This window comes from Larimichthys crocea, chromosome VII (assembly GCF_000972845.2).
Source record: "Larimichthys crocea isolate SSNF chromosome VII, L_crocea_2.0, whole genome shotgun sequence".
Lineage (NCBI taxonomy): Eukaryota > Metazoa > Chordata > Actinopteri > Sciaenidae > Larimichthys > Larimichthys crocea.
This window is the reverse complement of record NC_040017.1, coordinates 8,507,539-8,531,845: the sequence shown is the minus strand read 5'-3', so window position 1 is coordinate 8,531,845 and position 24,307 is coordinate 8,507,539. Positions and strand designations below refer to the sequence as shown.

At 39.3% G+C, this 24,307-nt stretch overlaps 3 protein-coding genes across 7 annotated transcripts; 2 read left to right on the top strand and 1 right to left on the bottom strand.

Moving 5' to 3' along the window:
* Positions 1-1,725: 1,725 nt before the first annotated feature.
* On the top strand, positions 1,726-5,898 carry lamtor1 (late endosomal/lysosomal adaptor, MAPK and MTOR activator 1). Its single transcript, XM_010732287.3, has 5 exons — positions 1,726-1,995; positions 3,137-3,282; positions 3,405-3,482; positions 4,173-4,296; positions 4,606-5,898. The coding sequence occupies exons 1-5, from the start codon at positions 1,954-1,956 to the stop codon at positions 4,696-4,698; spliced, it is 483 nt and encodes a 160-aa protein (XP_010730589.2). The 5' UTR covers positions 1,726-1,953; the 3' UTR covers positions 4,699-5,898.
* Positions 5,111-8,797, bottom strand: lrrc51 (leucine rich repeat containing 51). 3 transcript variants are annotated; one of them, XM_010732285.3, is made up of 5 exons: positions 8,633-8,795; positions 8,355-8,433; positions 7,818-8,023; positions 7,567-7,715; positions 5,111-7,038 (listed from the first exon to the last, which is right to left on the bottom strand). In XM_010732285.3, exons 1-5 carry the CDS (start codon positions 8,636-8,638, stop codon positions 6,912-6,914), a joined length of 567 nt encoding a protein of 188 aa, XP_010730587.2. In that variant the 5' UTR covers positions 8,639-8,795; the 3' UTR covers positions 5,111-6,911. The 3 variants fall into 3 exon arrangements, with proteins under 3 accessions (XP_010730587.2, XP_010730588.2, XP_027136419.1); XM_010732286.3 differs by having other exon boundaries at positions 8,674-8,787; XM_027280618.1 differs by having other exon boundaries at positions 6,901-7,010; positions 8,633-8,797.
* A 540-nt stretch (positions 8,798-9,337) lies between these two features.
* On the top strand, positions 9,338-23,418 carry LOC104920124 (nuclear mitotic apparatus protein 1). Of its 3 annotated transcripts, none has more exons than XM_019254731.2 (25): positions 9,338-9,497; positions 9,783-9,862; positions 9,969-10,054; positions 10,227-10,297; positions 10,812-10,900; positions 10,987-11,061; positions 11,201-11,294; positions 11,457-11,613; positions 12,112-12,251; positions 12,416-12,527; positions 12,833-12,950; positions 13,228-13,368; positions 13,680-13,793; positions 13,932-18,062; positions 18,281-18,490; positions 19,334-19,524; positions 19,735-19,872; positions 20,071-20,152; positions 20,469-20,667; positions 20,909-21,045; positions 21,327-21,617; positions 21,943-22,044; positions 22,180-22,497; positions 22,950-22,996; positions 23,226-23,418. In XM_019254731.2, exons 2-25 carry the CDS (start codon positions 9,824-9,826, stop codon positions 23,227-23,229), a joined length of 7,086 nt encoding a protein of 2,361 aa, XP_019110276.2. In that variant the 5' UTR covers positions 9,338-9,497; positions 9,783-9,823; the 3' UTR covers positions 23,230-23,418. The 3 variants fall into 3 exon arrangements, with proteins under 3 accessions (XP_019110276.2, XP_019110275.2, XP_010730585.3); XM_019254730.2 differs by having other exon boundaries at positions 20,071-20,176; XM_010732283.3 differs by lacking the exon at positions 22,950-22,996 and having other exon boundaries at positions 20,071-20,176.
* The last annotated feature ends 889 nt before the right edge of the window (positions 23,419-24,307 follow it).

The window sequence follows — 24,307 nt, the reverse complement described above, 5'->3', positions numbered from 1 at the left end:
GTTGGGCAGGTGGGAATTGTCACTGTACTCATGTACATGTCACAGGAATGACTGTAGCTGGTAACTTTTTAGAGTAACAAGGTATTTTATGTTTATTTCAAGATCATAAAAAGTAAATAGTATAGAGATTTAACAACTCTACTGGCTGAACTGAACTGTTAGGGCCCTGGGGCAAGATTTGATTTGATTTGGCACCCTCCTACCTACCTCTATATACTCTGGCTCTGGGTACATAATGACACTGCCATGGTTAATCTGCTATGTGCCCTGTACTCAATAGGAACGGGACATGACAGAGGCCAAACAGCATAGATATTTCATTGGTAACCAAACACAGTTCAACTTAGAAATATCCACTACCTGACCAAAACCTCTGCCATAACACTTTATAATGACTCCCCTCTGTGTAGGGAGAGGAGACTCGTTCTGTGACAGCTGATATTTGGATATAGACAGGTGACACATAACCTGCACTGACTCATTGTATATTTTTTCACATGTTACTGTACAGAGTTTATGTATACTTTCTTTGTATATTTTGTATATTGGGCAGCATGGTTTGAAACCTTGGCTGGGTCCTTTCTGTGTGGCATATTGTCCCCATGTCTGCGTGGGTCCCACTGTCCAAAGACATGCACTTAATATGCTGGCACTTAATAACTTTTGCCCGTAGGTGTGATGTAGAATAGAATAGAATAGATCTTTATTGTCATTGTCACAGGTACAACGAGATTGAAAGTGCTTCTAGTCAGTCAGTGCAACATAAATAAAATCCTAGCGTTAAAGTGACTAGTGAGTGTTAAAATAACTAGAATAAATAAGAATAAAGATACCTGAGACATTAAAATGTACTAAAATAAATAAAATTAAACATATGCTAAAATGAAAATAAGTACTAAATATGCTAAAAGGAGCATACACCCATTACGTAAAACATTAAAACATTTTTTGGCAGTATTCACAGTGGCTATTGCATTTGGATAAAAACTGTGTTTGAATCTATTTGTCCTTGCACCAATGGCTCTGTATCGTCTGCCTGAAGGCAGCATTACGAACAGGGGGTGACCAGGGTGTGAAGTGTCCCTTATGATGTTCTGGGCTTTCTTAAGACAACGGGATCTGTGTAGGTCTTCCAGTGCTGGGAGAGGGCAGCCGACAGTCCTTTGAGCGGTGTTGATGACCCTCTGGAGTGTTCTACAGCTCGCTCCTATGCCCACTTGATATAATGTTACATATTTTGTAACACAACAAACTCCACCAACTTCCACTCACCTTGAACTCACCAGAACAAAGGAAAGTGGTCAGCTACACAACTATTTCAGGTAACCATCATTCCTATTTTGTAAGTTTTCTGAATCTATCTATCTATCTATCTATCTATCTATCTATCTATCTATCTATCTATCTATCTATCTATCTATCTATCTATCTATCTATCTATCTATCAGAATCAGAAATACTTTAATAATCCCAGGGGGAAATTATTTTTGTTACATACTCCAGGTATACAAACAAACAAAAACAACATACTATAAACAAGTAACCATCTATTAAGAAGAAAAGAAGATATATAAAATGTCAAATTTACAGTTAAATAATCTATCATAAAGGGACGGTTCATTATTATTATTTTGATCAATCCAATATTTAGTTTTAGATTTAATTTTTTTTTTTTTTGTACAAAGTTTAAAAACTCCCCCGTCACGTGACGGAGGCCGCAGCCGCTTCTCAAAAACCGGACGTGGTCGTTTGTGTTGTTGCACCAGAGCTGCTGTCATGTGATAGCTCGTCCGAGGAGCTGCTGTTGACAGTAGCTTCCTTACCTTTAGATGAAGCTAACGCAAACCCGAGCAGGAGAGAAGTTTTATGTGTGTCGGAGCAGATAAACACGGCTGGTTTCTGACGGAGAACAGGGACGGTGGGGTTGTGTAGCTTGGCCCCGCGGACGCTGTCATGGGTTGCTGTTACAGCAGCGAGAACGAGACCACAGAGCAGGTAGTTAGCCGCTAGCCGGCTAAATCCGTCCCGATGCATGCAATGTTTACATTATTTTATCAAGAAACAAAGCACGTAGTGTTGCTTTATGTATCTAGGATGTTTTATACACGTCATACAGTTGAGTTATGTGTAACCACGTCAGCGAGTGGTCGTTTTTTTTAGTAGTTAAAGTGAAAGTGACACCTGAATAGCAGCTTTAGCTTGTTAGCTCGGGAAAGGCCTGGCCCAGAGACAGGCTGTGAAGTTAGCACCTACATGTAAAGCGATAAGAGGCGAGGAGAACTGTGCACAAGGCAATTTAATCACAGCTACTCTTAAGACTGTGGCTTAGTCAATCAAAATATTTTAAAGTAATCTGTACAGATTACTTGCAAATATTTAAATACACACTTTTGACATAAACATGCACAGCACCAGCAGAGAGACTGAGATTTCTTTGAGAACATGGTCTTGATGTGTTTCATGTCATGTGACCCTCATGATCCCTGGGTATTTTTAGTTGAAAGTTTCCGTTTTTCCTTCCTGCACAATAGCTTCCTTTTATATGAAGTTAAACGCACATCTCTCTGTCTGTGTTATGACGTGCATTAGTCTCATTTGTCTCAGATGAACCTAATCAAATTAGTTTGGTTTGTTCAAATCAGTGTGAACTTTATTAGCTTTAGTGATTCAGTTAGACGTCCGGTTTTACTGGAAAGGAGTACACCAGTGTCAGCTTTAGCTGTAAGGGTGGGTAGTTAGATCCAGTGTTTATGTTTACCTTTATGTTTTATTGTGAAAAGGGTCCAAAGAAGTAAAACTAAAAGTGTTGTGTTGTTAAAAAAAGCATGCTATGGTTGTTGAGCTGATACCTCGAGGTTTTCTCACCATATCTAATGTTATATTGTAACACAATGCTTTAATATTTAGTTTCCAGTGGAGGAGCCACTTTTAATAGTCCACACAGTACATAACTGTGTCATCTCATAGACTAAGTAATCCTGTTTTGTAATGTTATGATCAATTAAAAAAGATTTTTGTAGTTTAGGCACATTCTATTGTGTTTTTCTTTCTGCTGTCACAATTGTGACGTCATTTTATAAACTGTCATGAGGTGAAAACTTAATCGTGTGTTTATATTCTCATCGATCTTTTCTAGGACTCTGATGAAAGTAAGCCGCTAATCCCCCCTCCGAATCCTGTCAGCAAACCCCCGAATGGAACTGACTGGATGCCTACCAACGTCCCCTCAGCGCGGACAGATGAACAGGCTCTCCTCACATCCATCCTCACGAAGACGGCACAGTAAGTCATGCATGCATGCATAGACTAGCCAGATCCAGCTTGTGTGTTTCTTCATAATAAAGCAGTAATTCGTGCTGTTATTTAATGCACGTGCCATTATTTTTTCCTCTCTCTCTTATCAGGAACATCATTGATGTCTCAGCAGCTGACTCTGTCATGATGGAGCAGCATGAATATATGGACAAAGCTCGACAATACAGGTATGTGGGTGAGCTGTTGTGTGATATTTGTTATGGGAGGTTGTTGCTCTTCTGCAGTTTTCTGTGGATGGGTATGGAAAGGGTGTGGGTCTCTATGTAAGAGTTGGCTTTTTAAATTTGATGAATCAGTCTGTATTATCTGAAGATAGTTGTCATTGACCAGCTGACTCATGCACAGGTTGCCTATAAACTGTAAAGATAGCATTGGTATTTTAGTTGCTAGAGCCATAAAATGATAAAATTTGCTATGTTTATTGTGTGTGGACTGTACGGTACTTCAAGTGTTGCCTGGTTGTATCTCACGAATTTAAAGCTTATGGGAAAGAGATCTTTAAATGACTGAAATACTTAAAAAGCGGTCACAATCACAATCCACCAGGACATGTACTGGTTGGTGGGGACACCTGTGGTTGCGGTTAGGTTAAATGTAGTTGGGGAAAATGAAACTGCAAGCAAACGGTTGAAATTTCAACACTAACTCAGCAACTCCAGAACGTGATTGGGAAAGTGATTTTAACTAAAACAAACTTGCAACAGCTTAGGTGTACTACCTCAAACGTTCCCTTAAATCTCAGATACAATGACACCTAGTGGCAGCTATGTTTAGCCTAAAACACATAAGAGACAAATTGTTTTAAACTTAAACAGATACTGAATATAGTGTTGTTGTTTTTTTTGTTGTTTTTTAAGTACAAAGCTGGCTGTGTTGAGCAACAGTCTGCCCCAGAAGAAAGCACTTGCTCTGCCCTCCCTCACCAGCCAGCCCCACCAAGTGCTTGCAAGTGACCTGGTGCCGTACTCAGATGTTCAGCAGGTAATCATACACGCGCACACGGAAGATATGTTGGCATGTGTTGTTTCCATGTTGGCTGCATTTAACATCAGCGACTCTTTTGGAAACAGTATGCGACATGTGTGGCTGTGTGGTATTTCAGTGTGTGGGGGTGTGTGACTCAATGTGTGGCTTAAAATAGATCTTGCTGATATCTTCTGCTTTTCTCTTGACACTGTTTTTCTATTTCAACTAGTCTTGTTTTTTTACTCAGTTAAATTGTGAATACTGGATGTTTTGCACACTCCTCCTCATGAACTTAACATTAACTGTCTTTCTCTTTCTCTGCAGGTGTCCAAGATAGCAGCGTATGCTTACAGTGCAATCTCGCAAATCAAAGTGGATGCTAAAGAAGAACTAGTGGTCCAGTTTGCCATTCCCTGATTCAGTGACCCTGGCTGCATATTGTTCCTCCCATCCTGCTCTCTCTGTGTCACTTCTGCATCCTCACCCTCCAGCCCACCCTTTATTAAAACATCTTGCTCCTTGTGCTTCTTAGCTATGCCTCTAACAGCTACAAAGAGAGAGATGATGTAGGAATGCACCCTATGGATGTCATTTAGTGTATTTAGTTATGGGTCAGTGACTGCCTGTCATCATGGGCTGTGGAAGGATGGTTTACTGTAGATGGGCCATTGGGGTGTGAATGGGGTCTCATATTTTACAACAAGGCCTCCTCTTAATGTGTGAATCACATGCTTTGTCAGAAGCAGCTGTGGAAAAATCATCATCATTCATCCTTCTTGGTGATCTATCTTATCTCTTAACAGTTTTCAGTGCTGTGTCAGTATCTTTATTTTTTTTTTCCTTAGCCTGTATACTCAGGCAAGCAAGAATAACTCCACACACCAGACTGTTCTCCAAAGGCATAGACGAATGTACATTGTATTCACCTGGAACAGAGCTGGCATTATACTTGATATAATCTCACCTGGAACGGGTGCCATATTTTAGCCATTTACCTGGATTAAAAACTTGCAACATGGCTTATATTTTGCACTTCATATGTCCTTAACTCTGCCCATGCCTCAGTCAGTTTTTCTCCTTGGACAGCAAAAAGGGAAAAGTAAAAAAGACAGACTGTTTCCTCTTTGAGGTTAAAGATGTGATTATAATTTAGAAGGTTGTACTTCAGTCCTGTTGCATGCTGGCAAGATATGAACATCCCACAGTGATCTAGTGGCAACCTGCACCAAGAACCACGTCTTACCACAACTTTAACATGAACCATTAAACCAACCTGACTTTACGAAATTGAATTCACTGTAACGTTTAAAAACTGACAGTGAAACGGGTCTGGCCGGTTATTTGTTGTCCAGTGTGTAATCAGTTCCAGTTGAGGCCAAATCATGAGTGACCAGTCCATAGTGGGTGGCTTTTGGTGGGTGAGGATGCAAACACAAGCAGAAGGGTGCCAGGTGAGCCTGCTTATGTCACTGGGGGTGGGAGAAGATGAAGCTTTCTTGGGGCACAAGTTCTCCAGTTTACAGACAGTAATGTGTCCTCTGCAATTTTCTAGCACTAACAAAATGAACTCTCTAAATCAAATCCCAGAACTTCACATATTCAATAGCCTTGGAGACAGATACAGAGATGAAGGGAGTGGGTGGATGGTCCAGGGACGGATATTGTGTATTGATGCCTTCTTTGTACAGAATTTTCTGATTGAGTATAAAAACTGATGATGGATTGTATGAAATTCCTCTTTTCATAGACAGCGCATTGGTCAAGATTGGCTAAGATCTTGTGGTGATAACGAACGTTTTTATGAAACGCAAGAACACTTTCAAGGCTTGCGTTTGTCAGCTTTTAAACAAAGCTTTTCGCTGCAGATTGTAATATGATTGAGTTGTTCATATTAATCAGAAACTAACCATTGTAGCAGTGTGGGTGAGCGTTAACAATCTATGTACCACCGCAGATAAAATGATCCCTGAGGTTAGGGCTGTGATTATTTATTTGTGTTTTTAAACTGTATATTTGCTCTTCAGAGGAGAGCACGAGACTGTTCGCGTGGGCAGGGAGCACGGTGAGCCGCTCTTGAGTCTCTAAAGGGATGATCTGCAAGGCTGTGATTATTTCAACCACACAATTGATTTGAGCTTTTTGCAATGGGTTCTTGGCATTTTTTTTTTCTTTTTTGTTTGTTACTCAAATGTGTTATACTACCTGAAATATGTTTGTTATATCTTAGGCTAGTACCAAAAAGTTTTAAGTTTTTTTTGTTTGTTTTTGGTTTAATTAATTCATTAAAAATTTTCAACAGAACCACTCGTGTCTTACTGAATAAAACATAAACCGTCTCATATCTGTGAATCATTTGGTTCAGTAATGCTAAAGAGACGGTCATTAACATTAATAACTGGTGCACAACTTTGTTATAATAAAATAATCCATAACAATATTCAAATATGTAGACACACAACAATGTTGAATTTACAGTATGTAATTTTCCTCCCTGTTATTTCAACCAAATGAGGGCTAAAGCATTAAACAGTGCTGACTTCACCACAGATGATACGTTTAGTATTTTTCAGGTTTTCCTACACTGGATGTGGAGCACAGAACGTCTGGGTGAAACCACAATGGAGCAGTCACTAGAGAGTTTCCTTGCCGCTTCGTCCTCCCTTATGATGCCAAATTTTTGCCAATAGTCGCTCCTGGTGTGTCACAGCACTGAAGTCCATTGTCTTCAACTGGGGCAAAGCAGAAATCACACGATTCCTAAATGCCCAAAAAAACACATGCATTCATTTATTCATCAGAAAATACAAACTAAATATTGAAGCAGTGTATAGCTATGCAAACTCCACGAAAAGTTCTTCGCTACTGTTGCTACACACACACCAGTATCGTGAGAAACTCAAGAGAAATTAGTTCATTGGAATAGACTTTGAACCAGCAGCACCTCTTTCTCTGAGTGTGTGTGACCAGTGTTGCTACGCAGACTAGGATATGTAATATGAGCTTGATATGCATTCAAGCACCTGTTAGAATATTATGCACCTACATGCCTGCCAAGCATTCGTGTCTCACGTAGACTCTTGTAGCATGAGAGTAAACCTCTCTTTGACAGTATAAGGAGCTGAATCTGACTGTATTTACTTCTGTACCAACAGTTGTTGATTAGTTCTAGGTTCCCATGAGCATCTATGCTCATTCATGGCTGAGAGTTAAGAGTGTTTCACATCCAAACATTTTACAGCTAGGCAGGATGTGTGTGTGCTAGTGTTTGGGGTAAATTTCTTCCACCTGTAAGCTTTGTTGGTTTCTATGACATTTCCATGCAGAGTGACGGTGTGTAGATGTGGTAGCACTCCCAGCCTGTCCACCTCTGACAAAATACAAATGCTGTTGCCGTGTAGATACAACACGCGCAATTCACGCAGCTCACACAAAACCTGGAACACAAAAACATATTACATGTTTACTGTGACAGAAAGAAGTGAGACAGCCACTTTGCGAGCAAACATGCGAACAAGCCATGGAGAGGGGAACTTTACTTCATCTATGTGTGAGATTTTGTTGAACGCGAGGTCCAGCCAGGCGAGCTGTGATGGCTCAGCCAGGAAGTGACTAACAGGCCTCTGGAGGTCACAAAGGTCAGTGATGTTGTTGTTATTCAGACGCAGGGACCGGCTTAAGTACTTCATCTCTGAATTTCTCTTTATAGGTCGCAGACCGCTGTTTGGTTCCTCTTTCCAACAGTCTAAAAAAACAAAGAAACAAATAAAATAAATACAGAGAATATGAAGTACCAGCTTGTTGATGGTGATGTTGATGTTTCAGGCTTATTATGATGATGCATTGCAGTCATTAAGTTATCCTGAGCTGTTTGGGAAATGCAATTAATTGAAGGATCAAATGCTTGCAAGAATAAGAGAATAAAAGAATAACACAGCCTATGAATAAGTTTAGCACAGTGCAGTTAGTCCCCAACAATAATGTTATAGTGATAATACAGGAAATAAACAATAGTGTAAAGTAGCACAAGGAGAAACTGAAGAGACTAACATGTTATAATAGATAGGGTGTACTACCTGCCAAACTGCTGATATGTTTAAAAGATAAATCCACTGGAGCTCCATACATATTCACACCTGTAACAGATACACTCACCTGTGGGAGGACAGTGACGTCACAATTTGACCCATCAAACACCAGTGATTTAATTAAACAGTTAAATATAAACACAAATATATTTTAATTGTAGTAATTATAATTAGCTTGCATTACGTTTCATGTATTTTCCAAACACACTTCATACGCAGCGGCTATAAAATACATTTCTACAGCGGGTTTTTAGTTATTTACTTACGTCCATTTATTGTTGACCTGTGACAAATATCGTACACTTACCGACAAACTACGTATAATATACTAATATTAATAATAGGAACACACTTGTTGGCTATTTAAGTCAATTTAAGAAACCTCTCCGGTCTGTATGGGTTCAACTGTCAACAAGACAACAACTCGTTGCTAAGGAAACGAACAGATACACTATGGGATTTGTAGTTTTATATTATCTATTTAGTCTATCTATAACGGAGTTGCTTTGTTCTTTATACTGTCGTTGATTGCGCTTGATCGCCAGTTTCTAGCACAATTTTTTATTTTTTAAAATTTTTTTACTGAATCACGAATGAGTTTATTGAAACTATTTGGTGTGTTTCTCTGGCTTTCTAGAAACTGTTTTTGAATTGTATTCCGGCGTACACCGAAATTCATCTGGGTTTGCGGAAGCAGCAGTTTGCACTCATGTTAAAAAAAAGGCTTTTACCCGCTGCAACTTAACTAATGCTGACGCGAAAGAACCTAAAACGAAATTTAAAAATGTAATGATGAGCACTCTTGAATACATGGGACTTTTTTTATCGGCTATGCCCCGCCACTGACAGTAAGTTCCCCGCCCATCTCGAAACCGAGCACCCGGGCGTAGAAAACGAGCGCGGCGCTCAGTTGACTTCCGGCTTTTAAACCAATCAACATTGTCCATTTTCAGATGCGTCGGCTCGTCGAAGCGGATTGGCTGGTTCAATCTTGAGCAGCTCTTTTTGAATTGTGTGTGGGACTGTTTATTTCGCAGCAGTGGCTCCATGTAGTCGGACAGAGAGGCTGCACGTCTCTTCAGATAACCACTGAATACGACACAGAAGAAAAGAAGTTATTCGGCTTTTAAGGTGAGTCACTGTTCGGAAGCAACATTTTTATTACCGTTAATCTTTAAGTAACAACACTCGCTAAATTACTGTTTGTCTTACTGTAACTGTCAGCCAACGAATACAGGTTAACACTAATGTCAACCTGACACTGAACTAATTCAGAGCAACTGTTTAAGCAACTTTAACTATCTATTTCTAAGTCTAGATGGTGAACGATGAAAATGCGTTGTTAAATCAGTACAAATGTGTCAAATATGACAGCACTAGCTGCATGCACTTGTTGGTTAAAACTTTGTTTTTTAGCTTTCAGGTTGAAATCCCTTTGAGATAAAGGGTCCGCCACGATGGCGATGAATTTGGGTGTTAAAGCTCTTCTCGGCTGGGTAAGTTGATAATAGTGCTTATTGAGTGTAAATATGTTAACTCCTGCAGGGCTTATTGTATATTTGCAGTATTATTTAACCGGTTTGTTTAACTGTCTTTTTACAGGTTAACAGTATTAAACTGTCCGACCGAGAAATACGCATTGACGATTTACAAGATGGGACACACTTACTTAAAGTTGTTCATATGCTGTAAGTAGGAGCAATGGTAAAATCTCTGCACTGTGTAAACAAGGGACGGTCAATGACTGTTGAACTACATTACGACATACAACATGCTTATCTTGTTACTGGCTCCTTGAAAGAACACAAATCCTTATTCGTTGGAATACACCTTTTATTTTTTTGTATTTTTAATTTTAAGGAAAAAGGAGCCCATCCCCTGTTCAAGTGGCATTGAGGATCGATTCAAGCTCATTAGAGACTTTGTGGAAAGTAAGTTTCTCCACCTTTTACCTAATAGGCCTGTTGCTTTTTTTTTTTAAGTGTGATTTAAGCCCAAGTTTATTGAAAATGTGACAGTCTTCACTTTTATCTAAGATTTGACGTAGTCTTTGTGCTAAGCAAGTAACATGTCCTCGCACTGTACTGACTGCATGTAAATCAAATTGATACTGATATTCTCATTTGACTGTGATTAAGTCTGCAAAAACCTGTGTTTCTGAAACTGATAATAGTTTTTTTTTTAAATTAGATTAAAAGCACTGATTCCTCTGATTTTCTAATGTTGCACCTTGGACCACACCCTGCACCACTGTTGGGTGTGGTCTGAAGTATGTTTGGTTGCACCTGTAAAGATCCCAGATAGTGATGTCAAAGTGGATAGAACACACCCTGACTACAACTTTTCTGTTTATGTGAAACTGCTTTTTAAGCCTAACAGGCAAATGGATGTTGAATAGTGTTGTCATTTGTGAATTAACCTATCTCTGTCTATTTTGTTTGTTAGGGGACTGCAGATTTAGTTCAACCCAAGGCACTCTGTTGTCGTGGGACAACATAAGAGATGGCATCAACCTAACAGTAGAAATTGCAAAGGTATACATAAGAGAAAGAAATCAATTAAAAAAAGACAGAAACACAGAAATATACCCATTCTGATTTATTCTTTGTGATGCCACCAGGTGCTTTTGTGTCTCATTTACCACGACCTCATGAATGAGCGTTCTACTGTACACATGTTGAAAATCGATGAAGAGGTAAGCAGAGTCCTGTGATCTCTGGCGAACTGTCTCATGTCTACCACAGAAATGCATCACATTTCATTCATTACGTTTTGTATTTTGCTACTGTTTGTTTCTGTGCCAATTTGTATATATCCCTACTCTCATCTGTTAGCGAGAGATTGCCACCCTAACTGGAAGCTATGTGATGGAAAGCGAGGACTCTGTTTATTTGAACAGTAGCCTGGATTCATATTTGGCACGGAGACGTAAGTCACATGTTTATTTTTATTTTTTTAAATCTTCCATTTTCACATGATATGCCATATTAACAGACATTAGTGTCACATGCAATGCTTCTGTATAACACTAGATTTCTGGTTTAAATTTAACATGCAAACTGTAAAATCTGTCAAAACACCAAATTTCAGATTTGCCTGTTGCCCGTGAAATATTTGAGCAATCAACAACCACTTCTAGCTCCAGCGTGTCAACTATGTCCCCACTCTCAGATGACCCCCCCATCTTCCACCGCACACAGAAAATCACATTTCTCGACATGCAAACTGTGGCTTCTTCCTCAGTCAGGTATTTTGAAGATTCAATTTTATCGAACATAAGGCTTATTGTATTCCTCTAATGTGAACAAGGACATTTTACAGCCAAAGTTTATGCATGTTCATGAAACATTTCAAGAAATGTAGTACAGTTTGGATAAACAAACATTAAGAGGAAGTAAGAGTTGTTTTCCTTTGGCATTATGGAGAGAAATAATAAAGTTCACTGTTGTCATTAACCTAGTAACCTTGTTACTAGACTTTTTCGGCTTAATTAGCTGCATTTCTCTTTCTGAAAGACATTCAGCCTGACTAAGTAATAAAGATAAGCAGATTTGTTTGCATTGTAATAAAAACCTGCAGTAACTAAGTTTTCACACCATAACAAAATGACTAATTTTGTAGTTGCATATCATCAAAATATTCATACTTTCATTTACTCCATACCCATGTATGTTTGTAAGTTCACGGGATGCTATCATTTTGATGATAAATCTTTACCTTGCATGATCTGATTTTATTCCTACAGCAAGTCTCCTCTGCAGGATATCATGAACACACCCAAATTTCAGATGAGAAAAATGCAGCGTCAGATGATCAAGGAGAGAGACTACAGAGATGGGTTGGAGAGGGAACTGGCCAGCAAGCTTACACTCATTGCACAGAGAGGTATCACATTAAAGTGTTTGGATAACATAACTCTTGAGCTTGATGAGACACAAAATTATATGTATTTCTATTTTGCTGTTTGTTTTACACTCTGCATAATACTTTGTTTATTTTTTTCCCCCCTTCTCCAAATTAAACTATATTTTATACTTTGTTTTTTCCAGAGACTTGTATTAATCAGTTACAGTACCGCCTGGATAAGCTGAAAGAAGAACACACAGATGAGGAGCAGGTTATCAGGGAACAAATCAATGAGCTTGAGACCAAGAACAACACGTAAATACTTGAGTTTGTGAATAATTTGCTACTACAGGGTGTGACACCTGTTACTTATTCTCTGATGACGCTTGTCCATTCTTATTAAATAAAAATAAAATGGACTGGTAGCCTATAAGTTATAAAATGTTATTTCGTTTAGACTACAGCAGATTTTCTATGTATACAAACGGCATGTATATGTATACAGTTGAATGAATCTTACATTATCTATGCATAACAAATGTGTTTAATACCTAAATATATTTAAAATGTTACACATTTGGTGTGAAACTGCTTTGCTAACAGTTCTTGTTCTGTTTTAGGTTACAAATGCGTTTTAATGAGATGTTAAAGCAAAATAAAGACTTAAAGAGTACCTCCTCACTTATGGAGCGCAAAGTGGATGAGCTCACAGATGAAAATGGTGCACTCTCTTCCCAGGTAATGACACATACTGTAAATTTTCCTCTGTGAAATGTATTCTCTTTGCTAATCACCTCATAAGTGGGAGGGCAATCAATAACAGTCATGTGCAATTTTTACAGCCTTGAAAGTTTCAACATGAACAGCCTTCCTCTTAAACTAGGTCATGAGAGTATGCTGGTGATTTCAGTGGGTTCATTACTAGTAGCAATGCTTTCACATTACACGTGTCAATGTGTAACCAAAACTTTCACTTGATACAGATTGTAAAGGCTTTCTTTCTATATTTTCACAGATGAGAGCAGTGTGTTCACAGTTGGCCATCTTTGAGGCAGAAGTCGGCAGGCTGACAGAAAACCAAGCATCTGCCCAGGAGGAGTGGACAAGCAAAATAAATCACCTAGAGTCTGAACTCAACAAAGCTACAGCTCTAAAGGTAGATGCATCCTGACAACAGAAGTTGAGTTAGCACCAGGCTTTTGGTTCACTGAATAATTTCTTAATCCTTAAGTTGTGCTGAACGTTTTCTCCCTCAACCCTGGAGTCATCAATGTATAGTAATGCTTCTGTACCCTTAATTGTTTGTGTGATTGGTCAGGTGAGGATAAGTTTGACTGTAGAAGAAGAGCACACTGTTGTTTTGAATCTGTCATTCTATTTTTCAATTTCTCTATTATACACTCTATATGTAACATTTTGTTTTCTACACAGATTAGTTTTAATACACTTTGCCTCATTGTTTCTCAGGAGCTACTGACTGAACAAATTCAGATACTCCAGGGAAAGATTTCCTGTTTGGAGGATGAACTAAGCAGGGCCTCAATGGAAGAAGTAGGAGAGAATATGGGGCCTGTAATAGAGGTAAAGTCCATAATTGCATCTTAAAGCTCACAAATGTATCATGAAAATGAATTCAGAAATGTTTTATTTAAATGTATAATATTAAGTCTGCCTTTTGGATTAGATGGTTACTAATTGCGTCTCTTCTTAAATTGACAGAGAGAAATGTTTGAGACTGAAATCAACAGTTTGAAGAATAAGCTGGAGAGCACAGTCAGCTCTCTGAAAATAGCTGAGGTAGAGATTGAGGCCAAAAAACAACACCTGGCAGAGTATCAAGAAGAAATGACTAAGCAGATGGATCTCCTAAAGCAACAAAAGTCCCAAGCTGAAGAAATGATTCAAGCCAAGGATGAAATTTTAGACAAATTGCAAAAGGAGATCAATGAGCAGAGAGTAGTCCTTCAGGAAGAGATCCAGGATCTGAAGCTTCAGCTTGAGAAAGTTGAGCAGCAGAAAACGGAGCAGATGACCAGACTACAACAGCATATTGCTGCTTGTGAACAAGAAGTTAAAAATCTAAAGGACATTAAGAAAGAGAAGGAAGACCTTCTCCACCAGGCTGAAGAAAATATGAAAGATCTTGAGACAAAGTTGTGTGCTGTCAGTTCTCTTTTGGCCGATAAAGACCAACAAATTAACAATCTCAGAAAAGAAGTTGATATTCTTGCAGATGAAACTAAAAGTGACAAAAATGAAATTCAGGCCAAAGACGAGATGTATGCCAAACTACTTCTGGAGAAGGCTAATGAGCAAGACATGTTTAACAATACAATCCAGACCTTAACTGCCCAAGTGGAAGACCATAGCTCATGTCTTAAGCAGGCTGAGCAGGAAATACAACTTAAACAAGATCTACTAGCTAAAACCCAACAAGACAATATTCAACAAAGGGAGGCACTCCAACAACAGATTGTGGCCTGTGAAGAGGAGGTTCAGAAGTTAAACAAGGAGATACAGGAGAAAAACGAACAGCTCATTGTTCTAAAGAATGACAGTTCTCAACAGGCTGAATCACTGGAGCAAGAAATTAAAGGTCTAAAAGACCAACTAGACAGACTGAGTGACTCGCTTAGAAAGGCTGAGGAACAAGTTCAAGCTCAGCAGGTCATACTTACAAAGCAGGACCAGGAAAGTGCTCAACAGACTGAGCTCCACCAGCAACAACTATCAGCTTCTGAAGAGAAAGTAAGGAACATGAAGGAAGCAATCCAGACCAAAGAGGAACAGATGAACCTGTTGAAACACCAAAGCTCAGAGCAGTCAGAAATACTACATCAAGAGATCCAAGATTTAAAGAAACAAGTTGAGTGTCTTAGTTCCTCGCTAAGAAATGCTGAAGACACTTTGCAATCCAAGGAAAGCCTGTTTGCTGAACAGCAGCTACAGAGCACCCAGAACAAGGAAGCACTCCAGATGCAGATGGTAGCATCTCAAGATGAGGTGAAGAGGCTAAATGCAGAGATTGACACAAAGGAGGAGCAGTTAATTCTGTTAAAGACTGAGACTTCTACACACTCTGAATCGCTACAGCAGGAGATCGAAAGTCTGAATAAACAGATTAAAAATATGAGCATTTCTCTTGAACTTGCCAAGGAACAGGTTCAAGCCAAAGAAGATTTGATGGCCAAGCAGGAGCAGGAGAGAACTCTGCAGATTGAGGAACTTGGAAAACACAGTGCAGTTCTTGGGGAGGACATCAGTCGGTTGAAGGAGGAGATCCAAACTAAAGAGGGCGAGGTAAACCTGTTGAAGGCTGAGAACTGCAAGGAGTCAGAAGTCCTACAGAATGAGATCCAAACTCTTAAAGACCAAGTACAAAGTTTGAACGAATCCTTGAAGACTGTAACAGAGCAGGTACAAGTAAAAGAAAACCTGCTGACTCAGAAGGAAATGCAGATTTCTCAGGAAAAAGATCAATTTCAAATCTTAATGACAACCTCAGAAGGGGAGATAAGAGAGCTTCGGGAGCAGATCCAGGCTAAAGAGGAACAGCTGACCACACTACAAAAAGACGGCTCAATGAACTCTGAGATGCTACAGAAAGATATCACTTGTCTCAAAAACCAACTGTCAAATATGACTGAATCACTTGCAAAGGCTGAGGACAAGGTTCAGACTCAGCTGGTTATGCTCACCAAACAGGAGCAGGACAGCACTCACCAGAAGGAGCTGCTCCAGCAACAACTGTCAGCTTCTGAGGAAGAGCTAAGGAAGAAGAAAGAGGAGATCCAAGCCAAAGAGGAACAGATTACACTGCTAAAGACTGGCAGTGCAAAGCAGTCAAAAATACTACATCAAGACATCCAAGATTTAAAGAAACAAGTTGAGTGTCTTAGTTCCTCGCTGAGAAATGCTGAGGACACTTTGCAATCCAAGGAAAACCTGTTTGCTGAACAGCAGCTACAGAGCACCCAGGACAAGGAAGCACTCCAGATGCAGATGGTAGCATCTCAAGATGAGGTGAAGAGGCTAAATGCAGAGATTGACACAAAGGAGGAGCAGTTGATTCTGTTAAAGACTGAGACTTCTACACACTCTGAATCGCTACAGCAGGAGATCGAAAGTCTGAATAAACAGATTAAAAATATGAGCATTTCTCTTGAACTTGCCAAAGAACAGGTTCAAGCCAAAGAAGATTTGATGGCCAAGCAGGAGCAGGAGAGAACTCTGCAGATTGAGGAACTTAGAAAACACAGTGCAGTTCTTGGGGAGGACATCAGTCGGTTGAAGGAGGAGATCCAAACTAAAGAGGGCAAGGTAAACCTGTTGAAGGCTGAGAACTGCAAGGAGTCAGAAGTCCTACAGAATGAGATCCAAACTCTTAAAGACCAAGTACAAAGTTTGAACGAATCCTTGAAGACTGTAACAGAGCAGGTACAGGTAAAAGAAAACCTGCTGACTCAGAAGGAAATGCAGATTTCTCAGGAAAAAGATCAATTTCAAATCTTAATGACAACCTCAGAAGGGGAGATAAGAGAGCTTCGGGAGCAGATCCAGGCTAAAGAGGAACAGCTGACCACACTACAAAAAGACGGCTCAATGAACTCTGAGATGCTACAGAAAGATATCACTTGTCTCAAAAACCAACTGTCGAATATGACTGACTCACTCGCAAAGGCTGAGGACAAGGTTCAGACTCAGCTGGTTATGCTCACCAAACAGGAGCAGGACAGCACTCACCAAAAGGAGCTGATCCAGCAACAACTGTCAGCTTCTGAGGGAGAGGTGAGGAAGTTGAAAGAGGAGATCCAAGCTAAAGAGGAACAGATTACACTGCTCAAGGCTGACAGTGCAAAGCAGTCAGAAATACTACATAAAGACATCCAAGATTTAAAGAGACAGGTGGAGGCTCTTGGCTCCTCACTGAGAGAGGCTGAGGAGGATATGCAGTCCAAGGAACATCTGCTGGCTCAACAACAACAAGAAAATACTCAACAGAGGGAGGCACTCCAAAGCCTACAGGAGAAAGTCAAACAAGTGGAGATTCTGCAGAAACAGATTCATTCACAAAAAGAAGAGATTCAAAAGGTAAAAGAGTCTCAGAGTGACAAAGATGGCTTCCTTCTCAAAGCTGAGGAGAAGCTTCAGATGCTCCAGACTGAGTTGTCTGCTGTCAATACTCTCGTAGCTGATAAAGACCAAATTATGAATACTCTCAGAGAGGAGGTTGCTACTCAAGCTAACTTGGTTCAAAAAGCAAAAGAGGAAGCTGAAGTCAATGACAAAATGTTGGCTCAGATAAAGGAGGAGAACTCCAAACAGACAGATGTTCTTCAACATGAGATCCATAATCTGAAAGAGGAAGTGGAAAGAATTTCTCTAAATCTTCTGGCTAAAGAGCAGATGTTACTTCAAACTCGGATGGAGTCTGCACAGCAGATAGACCACATCCAGCAGCAGCTTGTCACAGTAAATGCACAGACCCAAGCTGCACAGGAGTTACAGGTTGCTACATTTAAGGAAAAGGAAGCTCTCCTTCAAGAAAAAGAAGGACTGATGGCCAGGATCCTCCAGGTGGAAAAGGATCGGAGCGCTCTGGAGAAACGACAGGAAGCCTTAGTCTATGAGAAGGACAGACTTGCTCAAGCCAATCAGACCATAGAGAGAGAGAACCTGGCCTCTCATAAACTGGAATCAGTGCTACAACAGGAGTTGGAAATACTGAAAATGGAGAAGGAGAAACTCTTGAAAGGGAGAGAAAAAGCTGAACAAATTGAGATTCTGAAGAGAGACCTTCAGGAACAGCTCTCAGCCAAATCAGAAGCTGCAGAACACTACAAGGCACAGGTTCGTGTGACAAAACGATCAACACATAACATAGCACATTTCAGTTTCACAACTTATTTTCAGTGTTTGTTTTTGCTCTTTACCTGTTTGTTATTGACCAGAAACGTCGGCTCCTCTCTTTTTTTTTTCTGCACTATCTGTATATTTATTTGTCAGTCTGGACTAAGACATTAATGCTAAAGATATTTGTTTTCATTTTATTTATCACAATGCCACAGATGGACAAGGCAGTGAGTCATTACAATAGCAAGAAGCAGCTTCTCCAGGAAAGCCAGGAGGAGGTGGCTGAACTAAAGCAGTCTTTAGAGGTTAAAGACCGTGAAGTAAAGGCCATTACCATGGAGAACAAGATGCTTCAACTGGATTTGGACAAGACCCAAACCAATGAGAAGAGACTTGTGAACATGGTGGCCAGTTTGGAAGCACAGGTTGGTATTGTATTTTGAAATATGACAACACAATATGAACATGTATGGTCACTAAGATGACACTAAAGTAATGAAACATTTAAAGCAGGGATGTCCAAAGTACGGCCCGGGGGCCAATCACGAAACCTGAAGCTTCTCCAATTGACATAATATTATGTAATTTATTGAATTTATATTTGATACAGTAGTATTTTTATATATATAATGAAGCATTTGAATTAGAGGTTAACTAAACGTTAACCTCTACGGACATAACTGCTGGTGTTATATCTGTAAATGTGACACAACATATTACTTTCTGAATGATTTTGTGAAAGACGAGCGATATGTTTTAAACTTAAATGTTAACAGACTTTGCATTACTCATAAGTCATGTTTAGAATGAACCTGAGGTTAAGATTTGTATCAACTTGTATGTTCCATACAATTTATTCTTTATCTGACTCCAGATGTGAAAGAAAAGAAGAACTGGTTTTTAGATTTGTTCATGCCTAATTGGTTTATATTATATTATAATTTATATTATTTATTATATTATATATATTATATTCTATTATAATTATATTATATTATATTATATTATATTATATTATAATTATATAGTGACAATGAGAACAAAATTATTACAGAATAGTGCATTTGTCTGTGATTTGTTTGGGTTTTTTTTTTTTTTTTTTTTCATTTTTTCATTTTTAAAATGTTGGTATTGGCCCTTGGGAATCTTCACATTGTCAAATCTGGCCCTCTTTAAAAAAAAAAGAAAAGTTTGGACACCACTGATTTAGAGTTTAATGATGTTGCTGCATTTCACCCAGATATCCATCACTATTTGTTTACCTTTAGCTGGCCTTCGCTGACCGCAACCTGCGGGCACAGAATAAGATTCATGGAAATGAAAGGAGTACAACAGAGTCGTGTTACTTGGAGGTTCCCAACACACATTCAAGTGTTCACACTAGAGCCCAAGTGAAGAGGAGCATGAGCTCTGACAGCCTGGACCAGAGCTCTCTGGAGGACTCTCTGAACTCCACAAGGTAATACACATTTTTTTTTTTTTGTGAACTATATAAATAAAATGGACTGGTTGCCCCCACCAAGGAGGTCTCATTGTCCACCCAAACACAAACAAAGTAAATGGAAGAAATAATACTTGAGAGAGACAGAAAATCCATAAAACCTACATCAGAGGCATAGTACAAATCTATTGTGATTGTAATACTGCACAATGTTTCTTACCATTGCAGGAAACTTTCTGCACCTGATGAATCAAGCACGCCACTTGTTCGCAGCTCAGAGCGTTTGGCCGCCAAGCGCCGGGGTCTACAGGCCGAATCACTGGAAACACTTTACTTCACACCTATAAACGCCAGACAGATGAACAGGTATGTTTTACATCTGACAGTTGAAAGACTAACTGTAGATGTCTCTGTATTTCTTGGTTTTATCATCCTTCTTTGCCCTACATTACATTGTCAACAGGCAATTGTTGTCCTCACTCCAGACTCTATATATATGGAAATATGTATGAAAATAAATAAAAATTCTGTTCTTGAGATGCTTGTTTTCCTTTTTTCACCCAGGACCATTACAGAGAATAACATAGATCTGGATTCAGCGCGGAAAAATCCAACTTCATCTGTCAAACGACGCAGGACCACGCAGGTTATTAACATCACCATGACCAAGGTGGAGGAAACTCACTTGCACACTTATTGCATGTGTTTGCATGTTCACATTAACACACATTGCTGATTAATCCCTGTACAGTTTAATAATCACTGTGGTTTCTCACTCTTTCTCAAATACGATCATTCTGATTGAAGTTGGAATTATTTGTGCATTTTGAGGGTTCGGTTGGTTCTTTTAACTTTTATTCAAATGGTTGAACTCCGATGTTTTAATTTCTTTTCAAAACATGTACACGCTCACACTGCAGTGTTATTGTAGCTGTAAGTGATTGCTAAACTCTGATCTGTAGAAAACCCCAGGCGGCGGTGAAGGTGATGAGACTTTCTACAGCATGACCTCAGCTCGCTCCCATCCAAACCTCCCCAGTGCCCACTCTGCACGACCTGTGTCTATGGAGCTGTTTGACACACCTGTCAGAACGTCTGGTACTGCCGGCGACCAGCTTGTCGGTCTTCCAGGGTACAGACGGAGCACAATCCATTCACAGCGTAAGTAGATACCTTTAATGCAGAACCCACAAGGAGAAACAGAGTTATTGTTTTGTTTTTATTTTCAACTGCATGTGGGAAATTTGGAATTTGGGCTGCAACTAACCACTATTTTCATCAACTATTTTCTCAATTGATCAATTACTGGTGCTCGGGTAACTTTACCTGGTAGGGTGTGTACCACGAATTAAAACTGAAACCTTACAGTGTATGTATCTTTTCTACATCTGTTTATCTTTAGCCACTAGTACATTCTGTGTGGGGGCAGAGAACGAGCCAGATGGTGCACCTGAAGACTGGATGAGGATTGCCGAGCTCCAGGCCAGGAACAAGGCCTGTCCTCTTCATCTAAAGAGCAGCTACCCTGTAGAGTCTGAAGTGAGTAGAGAGGAACGTTTGCACGCACACTGAACACGGCAACCCTACAGTTACACATTCACATGTACACAAAGTAAAAGTAAGGTTTTCTTAGTTATTTGTCAAAACAGGGATAAATATGGAATGTGATGCTCAGGCGAATCTTGCCCACTCTTACCCAATACTGAAGTGTTATGATTGCAGCCGTAAAGGGTGATTTTACTGTTACACCATGTTGCACTTTCTGCCATATATTCATTTCCCACTAGGTTTATAAAATCCCTCTTTGTCTCTTCCTCTAGACTGTCCGTAATAGTGCTTTCTTTTTGACTGACGAAGAACTTCGTATGGGTGACCCATCTGACACAATCCGTCGGGCATCCATGATGCCTAGCCAACTGCAAGACTCTCTCGCCTCCCGTCGGCACTCCCTTATGATAGGACACACAGGTGCTGCAGCCGGTACTCGTTCTCATCGTATGTCCTTGATGCCGGGCCAGCTGCCATCAAAAACAGTCAGCACTCAGCTGAAAAGTCCAAAAGGCACAAAACGGTCTTCATCTACATTGTCTGTACATCAAACTTCTCCTGAGGTTGGTTTACATTAGTATTCTCAGGAATATCTATTAACACTTGATGTTTGACTAGGCTACAGTTTTATGTATATTTGACCTTTTTAATGTTTAACTTTTGTTTTCATTTTTTTTTTTCTTTCGTTTTTTTCATATACTGTATAACTTCACGTTAAGTGTTTAAAGTGAAAATGAAGTCTATTTTTCAACTGTGAAATACAATCTTTTTCACTATCATAAATGCCAAAATTGAGTAATCCTTGTTGCAATGAGTCACAACTGTAACTTCCTGAAACCCTTTATTTGTCTTTTTCCTAACTTGTTGCTCACTGTGTCCATCTGACAGAAAAAGGTTAAGGCCAGCTGCTTCCCCCGTCCACTCACTCCCAAAAACAAGAACGTGATGGCTGGATCCTCGAGCTCTCAGCTTCACCCTGCCCTCAGTCCAGTGAGTGTAATATTTCCACACACACAGTTTTATTCATATTGTCATGGAACACAATGAAACATTGTGTATGCTTCACTATTTTGTCACAGTCTCAACCAGAATATTCTAACAGTTTCATTTGTATTATTCTCTCAGGCTGAGCGGCGGCAGTCTATGATGTTCACTGTTGAGAACACCCCTAAAAACAGCAACTACTTGAAGAAAGGGCTGAATAAACTGCGCAGTTCCACACGAAAATCTCCAGGCAAAAGTTCAAAGAAGTCACCTGCTCAGACATCTGCACACAGGTCCCGGGAAAACATACCTTCAGGAAATTCTCGTGCTGGAATGGGACGGGCAGGCAAAATTGGCGGCTTTAAGTCACCCCAGGAGATGACTAAAGCACAGAGGAAGTCTCCACGAGCCACCAGCAGGACTGCAAAGTCTCCTGGACTGACGTCTAGTGCTCGCAAGGTATTTAACACACAGACAAATTCATTAAGGGTTTTTTAAATTGTATTTTTAAGATGAATTGTAAAGTTACATAGTGCAGAAACAGGCATACAGATGCAGAACCCCACTCTGCAACTTTTGGTAGAAAAGTGATAGACGTATCCTGATGTGCTCTCGAAAGCTGTTCCAAAGCCTAGAGCTGTAATACTCGTAAATTCTCACTAAACTCCCTTGTCTTATTGTAGCTGTTGTATTACTTTGCATGAGATTGTAAAATAAAAAAGTACCGTATTAACTGGTAACTTCCCAAACATATGCAAGGTTTCCAGTTCATTAGGCACAAACTACTAGAGATGTATTATGTGTGGGTATACATTGTTAGTAATCTGACTAATGGCACAAGACTGCATGAAAAATAATTTGAACTATGTCATTACTTCTCTGTAACTGCTGAATCTGAACACTGCTTTCAGAAGCGTATGTCTGTAAATGAAGAAAATCTTGCTGGAAGTCGCCAAAGGTCAATATTGTTCAATAAGTAATTGATTCACTAACTTTGATTTTGGTAACTGGGGGTTTATTTCTTCACTCTGTCTGGTTGTTGGTTTCTTATGTTATGACATAACTCACGGTGGTCATATCTCTGTCAAAGTGCACTACTGGCAGCACTTGATTTCAGCTTTTACTACATGTCATATTGCATTGAAATATGTTGGTTGCATCTGATTTATTTTTTTCTCATCCCACAGATGATGCGCAGGATGAAGGTGTGAGACTGGTTCCCATACAGTCCCACTACGCTTTTACTACGCTTCAGTTTCTTTTCACAAATGAAGTTTTGACTTAATGTTGTCCTGCAGGACTTTTTACAATCTTCTACATTTTTACTTCTTTATTTGTATTATATTTACATGTTTGTTAATAAAATGTTTTTAAATGACACATTGTGTGAACATTTCCTAGCTGGGCCCTTAAGCAGTTCTCAATGTTAAGTCTGTGAACTCTCTAAATGCAGCTTGTGGATGGCCCAGGTTATCTTGGGAGAGAACTCAGAACATTAAAATACTTAGAAAATACCATTACATTGTAACATAGATGGAGTTCAATAGCAGTTCCTCCCATACTACTGTAGTGTATTTTCTTATAAGCCTTCTATAGTATTTCATTGATCTCCTAAAATTACAGTTGAATATGAAAATATATATGATAATGATATATATATTGATATATATATATATTATATAAATATATAAATATATATATATAGATATATATATATATAATATATATATATAGATTATATATATATAAATAAATAAATAAAAAAAAGTGCATTTGTAAGAACTTGCAGTAATTTATTTAGTATTTACGATCTCTCTTGGGAGGACAGTGTGCGGTTCTGCAGAACTTCATACCTTTCTCTGATATAGGGTTTGTATCTCTTGGTAATGAAACCGATATGATAAAGTAAGTTAGGGAAGACAATGATGGAAGTTGGTTCCTTTTTAAAAGGACAGTTTTCATACTGTTTCATTCATGTTTTTCCTGTGAGCAAGACCTAGCCCAGGAGAAGAGGGGTACAACAATTTGGAAAATTCGGCATGAAGATTTGACGCGTTTGGATCAGGATCCCAAACTCACTTGTTTCTTTGAATAAAGTCCTTATTATTCAAGCCAGGACAAGTTGCAGCTCTTTTCTTTTCAAGCATCCACAGACCCACTTTGGCAGCCATGGGAAAGTCACGACACTACTGACACAATTCAGAATAAGAATCAACATTTGTGGTACTGGTTAAAGTCTGTGTAAAGTAAAAATAAATGTGTTCTGGGT

What these genes read in the sequence shown, in the direction of transcription:
- lamtor1 (XM_010732287.3), top strand. Translation starts at nt 1,954, where the DNA reads ATGGGTTGCTGTTACAGCAGCGAGAACGAGACCACAGAGCAG. An exon ending in GACAAAGCTCGACAATACAG is followed by an intron (nt 3,483 to 4,172) that starts GTATGTGGGTGA and finishes TTGTTTTTTAAG; the next exon opens with TACAAAGCTGGCTGTGTTGA. An exon ending in CGTACTCAGATGTTCAGCAG is followed by an intron (nt 4,297 to 4,605) that starts GTAATCATACAC and finishes CTTTCTCTGCAG; the next exon opens with GTGTCCAAGATAGCAGCGTA.
- lrrc51 (XM_010732285.3), bottom strand. An exon ending in ACATATCAGCAGTTTGGCAG is followed by an intron (nt 8,024 to 8,354) that starts GTAGTACACCCT and finishes TTGTTTTTTTAG; the next exon opens with ACTGTTGGAAAGAGGAACCA. An exon ending in AAATCTCACACATAGATGAA is followed by an intron (nt 7,716 to 7,817) that starts GTAAAGTTCCCC and finishes TTTGTGTTCCAG; the next exon opens with GTTTTGTGTGAGCTGCGTGA.
- LOC104920124 (XM_019254730.2), top strand. Translation starts at nt 9,824, where the DNA reads ATGGCGATGAATTTGGGTGTTAAAGCTCTTCTCGGCTGG. An exon ending in GTGGCTTCTTCCTCAGTCAG is followed by an intron (nt 11,614 to 12,111) that starts GTATTTTGAAGA and finishes TTATTCCTACAG; the next exon opens with CAAGTCTCCTCTGCAGGATA. An exon ending in TTCACCCTGCCCTCAGTCCA is followed by an intron (nt 22,045 to 22,179) that starts GTGAGTGTAATA and finishes TTATTCTCTCAG; the next exon opens with GCTGAGCGGCGGCAGTCTAT.